The sequence below is a fragment of the Oncorhynchus mykiss genome, chromosome 7, assembly GCF_013265735.2.
Source record: "Oncorhynchus mykiss isolate Arlee chromosome 7, USDA_OmykA_1.1, whole genome shotgun sequence".
Lineage (NCBI taxonomy): Eukaryota > Metazoa > Chordata > Actinopteri > Salmoniformes > Salmonidae > Oncorhynchus > Oncorhynchus mykiss.
Window position 1 is genome coordinate 20932771 of NC_048571.1, and position 14717 is coordinate 20947487.

At 46.1% G+C, this 14717-nt stretch overlaps 1 protein-coding gene and 1 pseudogene across 6 annotated transcripts in view; one reads left to right on the top strand and one right to left on the bottom strand.

Moving 5' to 3' along the window:
- LOC110527473 (protein TANC1) overlaps positions 1-8955 on the top strand; it is a 47918-nt gene extending 38963 nt beyond the window's left edge. For 4 of the 6 annotated variants that reach the window (XM_036982881.1, XM_036982885.1, XM_036982883.1 and 1 more), the window contains 9 exons: positions 1633-1766; positions 1895-2018; positions 2712-2887; positions 3097-3229; positions 3335-3364; positions 3447-3538; positions 3664-3810; positions 6329-6429; positions 6554-8955. In XM_036982881.1, the coding sequence (XP_036838776.1) occupies positions 1633-1766; positions 1895-2018; positions 2712-2887; positions 3097-3229; positions 3335-3364; positions 3447-3538; positions 3664-3810; positions 6329-6429; positions 6554-8051 (2435 nt within the window). In that variant the 3' untranslated portion in view covers positions 8052-8955. The remainder of the gene's footprint in view (positions 1-1632; positions 1767-1894; positions 2019-2711; positions 2888-3096; positions 3230-3334; positions 3365-3446; positions 3539-3663; positions 3811-6328; positions 6430-6553) is intronic. The other 2 variants (XM_036982884.1, XM_036982886.1) reach the window with 2 other exon arrangements.
- A 1211-nt stretch (positions 8956-10166) lies between these two features.
- On the bottom strand, positions 10167-14489 carry LOC110527476 (annotated as a pseudogene).
- Between the last annotated feature and the right edge of the window lie 228 nt (positions 14490-14717).

A 14717-nucleotide genomic window follows, 5' to 3' on the forward strand; every position in this document is an offset into this window, starting at 1 on the left:
AGTAATGGGTGCTAGCTGGCTAGTAACAGTCTCTAAGGTTCAGGGTAGAGTAATGGGTGCTAGCTGGCTAGTAACATTCTCTAAGGTGCAGGGTAGAGTAATGGGTGCTAGCTGGCTAGTAACAGTCTCTAAGGTTCAGGGTAGAGTAATGGGTGCTAGCTGGCTAGTAACATTCTCTATGGTTCAGGGTAGAGTAATGGGTGCTAGCTGGCTAGTAACAGTCTCTAAGGTTCAGGGTAGAGTAGTGGGTGCTAGCTGGCTAGTAACAGTCTCTAAGGTTCAGGGTAGAGTAGTGGGTGCTAGCTGGCTAGTAACAGTCTCTAAGGTGCAGGGTAGAGTAGTGGGTGCTAGCTGGCTAGTAACAGTCTCTAAGGTTCAGGGTAGAGTAGTGGGTGCTAGCTGGCTAGTAACAGTCTCTAAGGTTCAGGGTAGAGTAGTGGGTGCTAGCTGGCTAGTAACAGTCTCTAAGGTGCAGGGTAGAGTAATGGGTGCTAGCTGGCTAGTAAGAGACTCTAATGTGCAGGGTAGAGTAATGGGTGCTAGCTGGCTAGTAACAGTCTCTAAGGTTCAGGGTAGAGTAATGGGTGCTAGCTGGCTAGTAACATTCTCTAAGGTGCAGGGTAGAGTAATGGGTGCTAGCTGGCTAGTAACAGTCTCTAAGGTTCAGGGTAGAGTAATGGGTGCTAGCTGGCTAGTAACATTCTCTATGGTTCAGGGTAGAGTAATGGGTGCTAGCTGGCTAGTAACAGTCTCTAAGGTTCAGGGTAGAGTAATGGGTGCTAGCTGGCTAGTAAGAGACTCTAATGTGCAGGGTATAGTAATGGGTGCTAGCTGGCTAGTAAGAGACTCTAAGGTTCAGGGTAGAGTAATGGGTGCTAGCCAGCTAGTAACAGTCTCTAAGGTGCAGGGTAGAGTAGTGGTGACTGTTTAACAGTCTGATGGCCTGGAGATAGAAGCTGTTTATCAGTCTCTCAGTCCCCGCGTTGATGCACCTGTGCCTTCTCTGCCTTCTAGATGGTAGCAGGGTGAACAGGCCTTGGCTCAGGTGGCTGAGGTCCTTGATGATCTTCTTGGCCTTCCTATGACCACATTAGTACCTGTCTGATCTCAGCTTCCCTGGTCCGCACTGTCTGCTTGTGTCCCAAACGGCACTCTCTTCCCTATATAGTGCACTACTTTTGACCTAGAGCACTATGGGCTTTGGTCAAAAGTAGTGCACTAATTAGGGAATATGATGCCTTTTGGTAGGTATATACTGTCTGGATGGATGCCCCATACCCAGGACTAGATGGCTGGTTGAGCAAGCTGTGGCCAATACCCATCAAATCTGTCTCTCTCTCTGCCAGGCCAGCTGTAAGACTTTTGACAGCCTCAGCTAAGAGCCTGCCTCTCTAGAGAGCACAGCGAAATATGGGCCCACTGAAGTGTGGCCAGTCTAAAAATAGGCTTTGAAAGTCATACTCAGGGGTGTGACGTTTTCTGTTCAGTGTACTGTAGCTCACATTGCATGTGTGGTGGCAATATTATACTCTCAAAACAATCAATAACACAAAAACGAAGATTACTTTCATTCAGAGCACAGTGGTGAAGTAGGTAGTTGACCACTGTTCTGGGGGTTTCTCTCTCTCTCAGCTCTGAGTGCGGCTGCAGGCCGGGGCAGGACAGAGACGTGTGTTTTCCTGCTGGAGAGGGGTGCAGGGGCGGAGCAGCCCAACCGGAGGGGGGTGGTCCCAATCTTCAGCTGCATCAGGCATGGACACCCCCAGGTGAGACTCATTCTGATGAATCCTTCTGTTACACTTCTAATGTTCCTGCTTTACAGCACTGATGGCTGTCCTTTCACTCATGCTCTCACTCTCTCTGTCCCTCTCTGTCTTTCTCCCCCCTCTCTCAGGTAGCAGAGCTGTTGCTGCAGAGAGGTGTGGACATTAACACCATCGATAAGCAGGGCCGCAGTCTGCTGATGGTGGCAGCCAGCGAGGGCCACCTCAGCACTGCTGACTTCCTGCTGACAAAGGGTAAGAGGTCAAGGGTCAGGGTCACATCATGGTACATGTCAATTCTCAGTGCATTAAATAAATAGTGATATTTTAGATCCTTTTTTCATTTTGTAGCTCTGAGATACAGTATAGACTGAGTGGCCAGTTTATTAGGTACACCACCCCGTTCACGAAAATGGTTTGCTCCTATAGACAGTGAGTTACGTGGCCGTGGCTTGCTATATAAAGCAGGCAGACAGGCATCGAGGCATTCAGTTACTGTTCGTTTGAACGTTAGAATGGTCAAAACTAATGACTAGCAGAATGGCACCTCGGAACGCACAACTCATTTGTCCTTGTCACGGATGGGCTATAGCAACAGACGGCCACACCCAGGTTCCACTCCTATCAGCTAAAAACAAGAAGAAGCGGCTCCAGTGGGCACACGGTCACCAGCACTGGACAATTGAGGAGTAGAAAAACGTTACCTGGTCCAACGAATCCCGGTTCCTGTTGCGTCATGCTGATGGCAGTCAGGATTTGCCGTAAGCAGCATGAGTCCATGATCCCCATCCTGCCTGGTGTCAACTGTACAGGCTGGTGGTGGTGGTGTAATGGTGTGGGGAATGTTTTCCTGGCCACTGAGGGTCCGGCCCAGTACTAAATGGGTGTACAGTGTCTCAGTGACTGAGTTGCAATGGAGTGAGCATGTTATTTCTGATCTGGTTCCAGGCGCATCTTTAGCCTCCGTGGACAAGGAGGGCCAGACAGCTCTGAGCTGGGCGTGTCTGAAGGGTCAGAAGGGCGTGGTGGAGTGCCTGGTGGAGAAGGGGGCAGAGATAGATCACCCTGACAGGAACGGACGTACCCCTCTCCACCTGGCAGCGTTCAACGGTGATGCAGAGATGGTAGGGTTCCTTCTAATACCGCAAACTGGAGAAACAAATTGACCAACAGACATAATTCTGATTGCGCTGCAACTGGCCTAGATTGTCTTAAACTGGCCTAGATTATAGACTTTTTTAAACACACTACTGAATTTGCACAATTCCCTTTGGCCTCGTTTGAATCCTTTTAAAAAATGCTGTTTGTTTTGTGTTGTCCTCTACAACCACAGGTTCAGTACCTGGTGGAGAAGGGTGCGGTGGTGGAGCATGTGGACCACAGTGGGGTGAGGCCTCTGGAGAGGGCTGTGGGCTGTAGAAACGCTGCTGTGGTGGTGACCCTACTGAAGAAAGGGGCCAAGCTGGGTGAGTTGGAGTTGACCTGATCTGTCAGTGTCTTGAGGAAGTTGCTATAGCAACATCATGTATTTCACCCCTCTTTCTCTTCACTTTTTTTCCACCTGCTAAAAGGCTACAGAACATCCCCTTATGATCGATCAGGTACTTTCTTTAGATACCTTTTGGAGAGTTGTGTGTGTGTGTGTGTGTGTGTTTAACCTGTGTTCTCGTACCTCTTGACCAGGTCATGCTACGTGGGCGATGGCCACATCCAAACCAGACGTGCTCCTCATCCTCCTACAGAAACTCATGGAGGAGGGCAACCTGCTGTATAAGGTGGGTTAACAACAAAAGGAAAACCTGATCTCTGTGTGTGTGTGACTGTCTGTCATGAAAGTGTGTCCAATTAGAAAATCTCCAAATCAATGTCTCGCTCCCTCCCTCCCTCCCTCCCTCCCCAGAAGGGGAGGATGAAGGAGGCAGCCCAGAGGTATCAGTACGCCCTGAGGAAGTTCCCCCGAGACGGCTTCGGAGACGAACTGAAGGGCCTGAAAGAGCTCCGTGTCTCCTTGTACCTCAACATGTCACGCTGCCGCAGGAAAACCAATGTGAGACACACACACACACACACACACACACACACACACACGACTATCAGTTGCTAATATAATTGAACATGTAATAAAACTGCAGGTATTACGTCATCTGATATAGCTACACACTACTCCATTAGCTATTTTATAGAATTTAATATTGAATGAAATGTAATTTCATGTTAATAGTATAGCAGTAGGTATAATGGATAGATCTTCATCTCAGCAGCCTGGAGGGTGTGATCTAACACACCCTTGTTTTACCAGACAATATAATAAGACTGTTATACTAGAGTGGTGGTGGTAAAATGGCATCCTCCGGGCAAATGAATAATGGAAAGATACTATAATGTGATACGGTCATCCTCTCCCATATACTGGAGGAATCAGTATGGGAGCGTGTGCACAAACACGGGCGCACACAAACCCACACGGAAAGAAGGGATCCTCCCTCCGTTGTTGCTGGTGGATATTGGGTCAGGGGGAAGAGAGAGCTGGCTGGGCACATATCATCCATATTTCATCACGTTCAGGTGAATAGAACAGGAGGGGAGTGGGAGTATAGAGGCCATAAAAACTGTTATTAAACATTGAACAGTTATTCAGAGCTGTGGATTTCAAGGCTGTGGTGTAATGCCCACCTCCATCTCAAGGACGGAATCACACTGTGGTTTGCTTCATTAAATATTCACCTGAGAGGAATGAGGGGAGCAGGGAAACGCGTTTAAAAACAAGCCAACCGCATGCTCTCTAGGCATACAAAGAGATGGGTGGATACACTGTGTACGCAGGCATGTACACACATCGTACACACACAGACATATTGTACACGCATGCACACACACCAGGGCCACTAGAGGTGCTTATGAAATTACCATTAAAGGCTCAGTTCAGTCAAAAACATGATTCCCCTGTGTTTTATATACACTATCGTTCAAAAGTTTGGTGTCACTTAGTAATTTCCTTGTTTTTGAAAGAAAAGCACATTTTTTTTGTCCAATAAAAATAACATCAAATTGATCATACAGTGTAGACATTGTTAATGTTGTAAATGACTATTGTAGCTGGAAACGGCTGATTCTTTATGGAATATCTACATAGGCGTACAGAGGCCCATTATCAGCAACCATCACTCCTGTGTTCCAATGGTACGTTGTGTTAGCTAATCCAAGTTTATCATTTTAAAAGGCTAATTGATCATTAAAAAACACTTTTGCAATTATGTTAGCACAGTTGAAAACTGTTGTCCTGATTAAAGGCGCAATAAAACTGGCCTTCTTTAGACTAGTTGAGTATCTGGAGCATCAGCATTTGTGGGTTCGATTACAGGCTCAAAATGGCCAGAAACAAAGAACTTTCTTCTGAAACTCGTCAGTCTATTCTTGTTCTGAGAAATTAAGGCTTTTCCATGCAAGAAATTGGCAAAGAAACTGAAGATCTCGTACAACGCTGTGTACTATTGAGCTGTTGTGGGAGCAGCTTGAGCGTATGGTACGTAAGAAGTGCCCATCAAGCCAATCCAACTTGTGGGAGGTGCTTCAGGAAGCATGGTAATCTCTTCAGATTACCTCAACAAATTGACAACTAGAATGCCAAAGGTCTGCAAGGCTGTAATTGCTGCAAATGGAGGATTATTTGACAAAATCTAAGTTTGAAGGACACAATTATTATTTCAAATTAAAAATCATTATTTATAACCTTGTCAACATCTTGACTATATTTCCTATTCATTTTGCAACTCATTTCATGCATGTTTTCATGGACCACAAGGACATTTCTAAGTGACCCCAAACTTTTGAACGGTAGTGTATATTTCCACACTGTGAGGTTGCAATAATACTGTGAAATTGTGACAATGATGATAATGCCCTTTTATTGTAAGAGCTGTTTGAAAAGACATCACCAGGTGTTCAATCAGTTAATAAATCAATAAGAGAGTTCCAAAGCTCTCTGTCAATAACAGCTAGTTTTCAGTTATCCCCTCCACACTCAGACCACTCCGACAGTCCTAGCAAAATGATTGCTTGAAAAATGTTTCTTTGCTAAGAAGCTATTTTTATATATATATTTATGAAAACCATGCGAGTAAGGTTACCCAGAAATAATTTCATATTGAGATAAAAACAGCTGCATTGTACCTTTAAAGAGTCAATAGTTTTCATTTCCGACATCTGATTGAAGGAGTTTTTTTTACGGTTTGGAGAGAAGCTACGAGCACCCGTCTGGAGAATCCATTAAGACACTGGGAGATAAAGCTGCTCTACTCTGAGCTGCACACAGATGAATAATTCTCCAGTTAAACAACGCTGAATTCCTCATTCCAGTCACTTACAGTAATTGCAAAGTGTGGCGCTGTGTGGACTACCGCTGGATTCACACTGCACTCATTAACGCTCACAAACACATTACCCTGGCTAATGACCTCAAGGCGTTGGTTTTGGCTTCTCCTTGAGAAATTCAGGGTGGACTGAATTTAACAGTAAACATTCAGAATTAACTGTTGAGTTCCTGTCCTCTTTTTCCCCCCCGACAGGATTTTGGTATAGCGGAGGAGTTTGCCACCAAAGCCCTGGAACTGAAACCCAAGTCTTATGAGGCGTTCTACACCAGAGCACGAGCCAAGAGGAGCAGCAGGTTAGTACACACCAGTTCTCCCTTTATACTGATAACAAGGGGGGACTAGAATGGACGGGTACAGTTTTGTCTAAGGACAAGACACACTCACCTCTCACTATGTTCGCCTCATGTGTCCATCCAGGCAGTATGCGGGGGCGCTAGCCGACCTCCATGAGGCGTCTCGGCTCTGCCCCACCAACCGGGAGATCCACCGTCTGCTGACGCGTGTGGAGGACGAGTGTCAACAACAACAGCAGCAGCAGTCCCCCAACACACCACAGGGCCAACAAGCAGCACACAGTCAGACTCCCGATGACCTCACAGAGAGGAGCCAGGACACAGAGAGGAGTTGTGATACACAGAGCCAAGATGAACTAGATGACGATTATGAAGAGATAGGGGGAGAGGAAGAGCCCTCACAGAACCCGTATGGACCCAACAGGCCCAATAACCCCTATGGACCCAACAGGGCTCTCCCACCAGTACCAGGCACAGTGGGCTTAGCTCCCCTGGACCCCAGGCCTGGTTCCCCTCTGGATGGGTCCACACAGACCAACCTGTCTCTGGACAAGCAGGGCCCTGTCCTGCAGGGTCCTAGACAGAACCAAAGCATGAAGACCAAGCAGCAGCAGCACTGTAACTCCCTGCAGGTAGGGGGCAGACCAGGGGGCAGGCCTATGTCTCTGTGTGGCCCCTCTAGCCCCCTGCCAGGCAGACACATCTCCACCTCCCTGAGACCCAGCCCTGGCCTGGGCATCGACATCAGCCCTCTGCCCTCCTCTTCCACAGACCACCACCCGGGGCTCACCCCTGTCAACCACCACCACCTCTCCTCCTCCTCATCTGTCCAGCCATTCCAGGGCCACTCCTCCAGCCTGGCTAGGGGAACAGAAAGGCTCTCAGCCCACCCCGGCACCACGTTGGACGGGCATGCTGGGTCCCTCACTCCTGGGGTTGGTAAGGAGGTAAGGAGGGAGGGTTCTGGGGGGTCGGCTGGCCCCGGTCTGCGTTCTGGTGGTCAAACAGGCAGTATAAAGGCCTCCAGCTCTAGCAGTAGCCTAGCCTCTAGCGGGACCCTGTCAGACAGCAGCAGGACCCAGGCTACTCAGGGGCCCGACGTGCCTCGCCCCAAACCGGCTAAACCAGAGCTCAAGCCTCGGCCATTCATGGGGGTGAAGGACAAGGCAGTGCGTGTCCAGGGGCAGCCCCCACCTGGACTGGGCTGGCAAGGTCAGCCTCACTCCCAGCCACTTTCCCCTGAAGGTCTAGAGAACCAGAGACACAGCATGGCCCCTACGGACAACATCCAGGGATTGAATAATGAGTTCAAGCGGAGGTCCTCCTACGCTGAGCCACTGCAGAGCCAGGCTCCCCTCCAGGTGCTCAACGGGGCCCAGGCTCAAACCCAGCACCTGGCCCAACAGGCTCAGGCCCAGCACCTGGCCCAACAGGCTCAGGCCAAGGCCCGGGAGTTTGGAGACAGGTTCTACCACAGGGAGCCAAGACCAGGTCCAGCTGCAGGCCTACATCACTCCTCCCAGTTCCCAGACGGGAACCACCGGCAGGCAGGGTTCACCAGAGATAACCCAGCCATCCTACCCATCAAACCTAAACGCTCCTTTATAGAATCCAACGTCTGAACTGGCCATGTTCATTCAAGCACAAACACCATAATACATTTCTCTGTATTCCAGAGAAACGGTGGCAAGGGAAGGGTTTCAAAGTTTCTTTCCTTAATCTGACTCTTGTAAAGTGACAGTGTATGTGATGCACTGCGTTTAGACTTAAGCATCCATTTGAGGCTTTTGTGCTTTTTGCGTAAGCATGCCTAGAGCAACACCAGTAAGCAAACAACACAGTGCACATAATCACACCTGGGAAACACCATATAGTACCAGTCCAATAGCTGAACAGTAGCATAGCATCCTACTATGGACCATTATAACAACGTAACTATGATGTAGTTTGTAAAGAACAACAGTAAAGGGTTTCGGATGCTAATGGACGAAAAGCCATTTGATTAAACGATTGGCTAATGATCGGCACGCATATCGAATAGGGATGTTTATACATTAGATTTGTACGTGTTCTATTTATAGATGATATAAGTGGTGATCGCCTTTGTCAGTATACCAGAGCCCTCGATGCAAAGTGCTTCACAATGCATGGAGGGTTTCTATACCTTTGTACATTTTATAAATAATTATATTTAACTAAGTGTACATATAATCCTACGGACGTTGTTGTAACTGCTTGTTGTTGCGGTCGATGTTAATGTATTTACTGTGCCGACGGCTTGGTCAGTTGTAAGAACAATATATTTGATATAGTTATTTTTGCACAGCTAGAGAAATATTTGAAAAGTTGATGGGATATATTTCGTTTGTGTGCACAACATTAACAGTTTACAGTAAAGGTACAGAATAGCTTGTAAGGGTATTATTATTATTATCTTTGATTTGTGAGCTATGCGACACATTATACAGACTATGCTCAAGCACTACCACCATAATCATGGGGAAATAAAATCTCTTTGGAAAACTACAATGACAGTCTTCCCTTTCGAAATGTCATCTCCCTTCCCCTCATTTCAGACACCCATGTGTAAAATTGTGTGTGTACCGACACCTGCTATCCCATGTTATATAACTTCAGCCATAGATTGAAAACTTCTGTTGTTGACACCAGTATCCCTTCAAAATGCCTACAGTGCATTTGGAAAGTATTCAGACCCCACAACTTTTTCCACATTGTTACATTACAGCCTTATTCTAAAATTGATTGAGGGTTTCAAATAATAATCTACACACAATACCCATAATGACAAAGCAACAATTTTTTTTTATTTTTTAAATGTTTGCAAATTCGTTACAAATAAGTTGAAACAATTAATTTACACAAGTATTCAGACCCTTTGCTATTAGACTCAAAATTGAGATCTGGTGCATCCTGTTTCCATTGATCATCCTTGAGATGTTTCTACAACTTGATTGAAGTCCACCTGTGGTAAATTGATTGGACATGATTTGGAAAGGCACACACCTGACTATATAAGGTCCCACAGTTGACAGTGCATGTCAGAGCAAAAACCAAGCCATGAGGTCGAAGGAGGCACAGCTCTGGAGAAGAGTACCAAAACATTTCTGCAGTATTGAAGGTCCCCAAGAACATAGTGGCCTCCATTCTTAAATGGAAGTTTGGAACCACCAAGACTCTTCCTAGAGCCGGCCTCAAGACCAAACGAAGCAATCGAAAGAAGGGCCTTGGTCAGGGAAGTGACCAAGAACTCAATGGTCACTCTGACAGAGCTCCAGAGTTCCTCTGTGGAGATCGGAGAACCTTCCAGAAGGACAACCATCTCTGCAGCATTCCACCTATCAGGACTTTATGGTAGTGTCTAGACGGAAACCACTCCTCAGTAAAAGGCACATGACAGCCCACTTGGAGTTTGCCAAAAGGCATCTAAAGACTCAGACCATAAGAAACAAGATTCTTTGGTCTGATGAAAGCAAGACTGAACTCTTTGGCTTAAATGCCAAGCGTCACATCTTGAGGAAACCTGGCACCATCCCTACTGTGACGCATGGTGGTGGCAGCATCATGCTGTGGGGATGTTTTTCAGCGGCGGGGACTGGGAGACTAGTCAGGATCGAGGGAGAGTTGAACAGAGCAAAGTACAGAGAGATTATTAATGAAATCCTGCTCCAGAGCACTCAGGACCTCAGACTGGGGCGAAGAGGATCTGCAGAGAAGAATGGCAGAAACTCCACAAATACAGGTGTGCAGAGCTTGTAGTTTCATACCCAAGAAGACTCGAGACTGTAATTGCTGCCAAAGGTACTTCAACAAAAGTAAAAAGGTCTGAATACTTGTAAATGTGATAGGTTTTTATTTTCTTATATATTTGAAAAATGTCTAACCTGTTTTTGCTTGTCATTATGGGGTATTGTGTGTAGATTGAGGAGGGGGAAAAAAAAACATTTAATTTAACGAATAAGGCTGTAACATAAAATGTGGAAAAAGTCAAGGGGTCTGAATACTTTCCGAATACACTATCATCAACAATGAAATGGTTTGAGCTAAAGCAGCAGAGTAGAACATGGTCAACATGCATGAGTTTAATATTGAGTTTAATATATATATATATATATATATATTATATATATTAGAATGTCTCATCAGCTATAAATATTTACATTATAAAAGTAGTTTCATCCCAACAGATGTGTGTGAGTGCAGACACAGTGAGGGGTTGAATCGAAGCTCTGTGTGGTCAACCTGAAAACATCATTTATAGCTTTATGTACTATAAGCCTACTTTTGGTCAGAAGTTAACTGAGGGATAGACCATCTTTGGATTGAAAAGGGATGTAGAGACACGCTTGCATCCCTCTCTCACTGGCTGGTCCTCCAGCGTCCAATAGCCATCTTCAGGGTTCGGTTTGGGATCAGATGTGTTGTCCATAAGGGCAGGTTGGTCATGGGGCTGGAACGATTCTTGGTTGTGATCCAGCTCTCAAATCGCTTCTCTCTCATAGGAGTACCCATCTGTTCAGAAGAAAAAGTAGACAAGATGGATAGTGTGTTTTGCATCCTTTAAAAACATGCCACTGTATTACAAAAAATGTTGTAGCATAGCAATAGATAGCTAAAAAAGGCACCAGACAGATAGACAGATTGCCGTGGGGGCGTGTCCCACCTTCAGCGATAACAGGGTCCCTCATCAGCTTTCTGGTGATTGGACAGAGGAACTCATCAGGAACACCGGTACACCCCCCCCCACACCTTCCTCAGGACCATACTGCGCAGCCCCACAGACTCTACAGTACACCAACAGGAAACAACCAGGCAGAGTTAAGGGAAAATGGTACATTGGCCAACGGAGCTTGCATCATTTGTGGACATGATATCCTGGCTTGAACACACTGCGTACATGACCCATTTCCTGGTCACCATGGAGACTACAGCAAAGTGAGGTCAGTGTGTGTGTTAGACACACAAAAAAAACTAAAAGAGCCCTCCATCAGGAAGACAACAGCCTGGCATGGTGCCATCTCTCACTCTCAGAGACAGTAGAGAGACACCCATGTCTACTAAGAGATTCATCTCTTTTAGAGAACACGGCTGTTTGGTTACCATGGTTGCTATTGGCATGAGAGACCAACAACAGACCGACACCGACCACCTCACAGAGAAAAAGTTGGGAAAACTGGCTTTCCTCACTAGGGTGAAAGATCTGTATTTAAAAGAGAAGATATACAGATCCACCAAAATCTGTAAGTCACATTTTCAGATGGATTTTGGAATCGTTTCAGACAGAAATGGTATTCGGTGTGTACCATTTTCTATGTTACATGATATGTATTTTGGGATGAGTAATTGTGTTATGTAATGGGGCAGAAATCTTAAAGCAGAATACACATGGCCTAATCTAAGGCTGTACAGTTCAAATGCATGTAATCCTGAGGAAATCTCATTAACATTCATTCCTCAATGTCCACCTTGTTTTTCATCTGTCCCTCCCCCTACTTAAAACAATATTCCAGTCTGAGTATGTGATGACGCTCTGTTTCCAGCTACTGTACAAAATGTTGATCTCAGATACCAGACTGACAAGTAGGTAATGTGTAGAATATGATAATGTACCATTAGCTGCATGATAATGCATGTTATTATGATAATGTGTGTAGTCGATGGCGTGATGTGCCGTCCCCACCTATGTTGAGTTCTGAGGCCAGTGTCTCCTTGGTCTGACGAGCTCAGCTCCATCTATGTTGTTTGCGTTGAAGTTCTCCACCAGCGTCTCCAGCCCCTCACACGCCCTCCTCTGACCAATCACTGAACAGAAGTCTGGAGTGACCCGGCAACTTTCTGCCTGATCGGTCGGAAAACAGGAAGTGACCGCACATTAGTATCTCTCAATGACATGCTGTTACTATAGTTAATGCGTAATCCATAAAAAGTTTCTATAGTGCTTTTTAGTCACTTTCCCCACCTCCACATGAGAATGTTGCAGTTTCAACTGGATAACAAGATGTGAAAAATGTAGTACATTACATAGAGCACAGTACGACTCCGCATAAAAATTGAAAAAATACCATTGTCAACTAAAACGATGAACATGAATGTATTTACAGTCATTGAATTGCAAGCCTTTTATTGACAAGCCTCTCTTAGAAAGAGCTGTGTAGAGCTGGAAAGGTGTCAGGTGAGAGGAGGTGAGGAAGAAAGCATTGTGAGCCTATACAACTACTGGGTGTACAAAACATTATGAACACCTGCTCTTTCCATATCATAAACTGATGAATCCCTGATGAATTGAGGCTGTTCTGAGGGCAAACGGGGGGGGGGGGGGGGGGTGCAACTCAATATTAGGAAGGTGTTCTTAATGTTTTGTACACTGTGTACACTAATACAGTGAATACATGTGAAAATAAAAAAGCAACTCAGTTCTCGCCAGGCAGTGCTTCAAGGAAAAAGTCGCCTGGAAACACAACAGGCTATGAAAGACTCAGCCATATTAGCAGAAGGCATTATCACCTGGGTGCTCAATAAAGCCCTCTTTGATAGCAGTGGGACTCCTAGGTTTCACAGAGACCCTCCATCCCTCACTGCTTTCAATGAGCAGATGGGACGTGAGTGGTGCAAATGAGGGAGAAAATGTATGACTCACCAGGTAAAGATTAGCCTTTTTCCCCCCCATGAACCATGCAGAGAGAGGGATGGTGATTGGCAGAATAAAAAAAACATAATTAAGCCATAGTCAATAAAGAGCTTATGCAAAAACAGCACATAATCACCAGGCTGTCATCACCATTAAGTCAACAGGATCTTTGTTTACATGAGAAAATAGTGAAACAGTACGTAGGAACCCCACACCGTGACTCAGAATGCTAATGCCATTCTTAATGCCAATTACACTGGCAGCTTGTCAATACACCTATCTTAGACTTCTGTCCATCTGTGTGTGTGTGTGTGTGTTACCCACCATGGCCAATGCGTCCGTCCTCTACTCTCCATATATTGACAGTCTTGTCCATAGAAACCGTGGCGATCAGGGGTGCGCTGGGAGAGAAGGCGTAGATTCAGTGACAAACATCTGGCCACGTCACGTACCTACAGCAAAGGATCATGGGAGGGAGGACGGAAAGGTACATTTTTTTAAAAGTAGGCTATTCGAAGAAGGCCATTGAGATGCGACGATGTCCCCAAGGGTAAGAAGGAAGATTACCTCTCAAGTTGGTTCAATGTGTCGCGCAAAGCCCCCTGGCTCTGAAAAAGCAACAACACTCAAGTTCAGATGGGAGGTGCTCATGGGTTTCTGTGTGGAACATTAACATGGGGAGTTAAACTGAAATTACATCTACGGTAATGAAAAGAGCTCGAGTGCCTTACAGCATCATGCGACTGTTTTGTCCACTGAGCTGCAACAGAAAAGGCCATGGTAAAAAAGCAACACACTTCTCCCCCTTGTGGCCAGTTGGAGTAAATTTACAACTTTATCTTGATCAACTGTGAGAGCGCTTTGCCTTAGATCACCTACGGGGGGACTTACCCAGACACAAGCAGCTGTTCGTCTGCAGAGAAAGCACAGGAGAGCACCGGGGTAGACCGGCCGGTCAGGATGTGCAGCAGCTGCATCTTACAGCCTACGGGCCAGAGGGGACGGATGGACGACACCCTCAGATCATTCATTGTGACCACACATCCACCACATCAACATATGCACACAGTTCAACGTTAAACATGGCATTTGCATAACCATAGCGTGTGGTCAACGTACTGCCTGTGTTGGACCTAGAGACGGTCCATACCTTCAGCGTGCGGCCTTGTCCACAGGAGGCCCGGTGGAACTCTACCCCACCGCTACCTGAGAGACGGGAACAAATTAATCAAACACCTGTCTCAACAAATTCCCATATATGGAGACTCCAAGATAGCCTGGTCCCAGATCAAAATGTTGTGCTGTATAGACAACTCCTACGATCATTGTCATGTTTGAGGCTAAATACTGAATACTGACCACAGGCGCTGAAGCAACAACAGTGGATGCCATAGCCGTGGCCAGAGAGTGGGGATTATGGGACTTCGGGAAAAGTCTTGGGTGTTGTAAATTCGTACGGTTTTGTCAGCTGAACAGGTGGGCAGCAGTGTCGGGGAGAAGGCGCACCAGTTGACATCGTCGATGGTCTTACAGGGGGCAGATCAGGGACGCCATTTGAGTTGGTCTTGATGAATCCCTTAGACAATAGAATAGAACTATTAACTGTGTGACATTACAATGATTACAAGATAGCTAGCTAGAC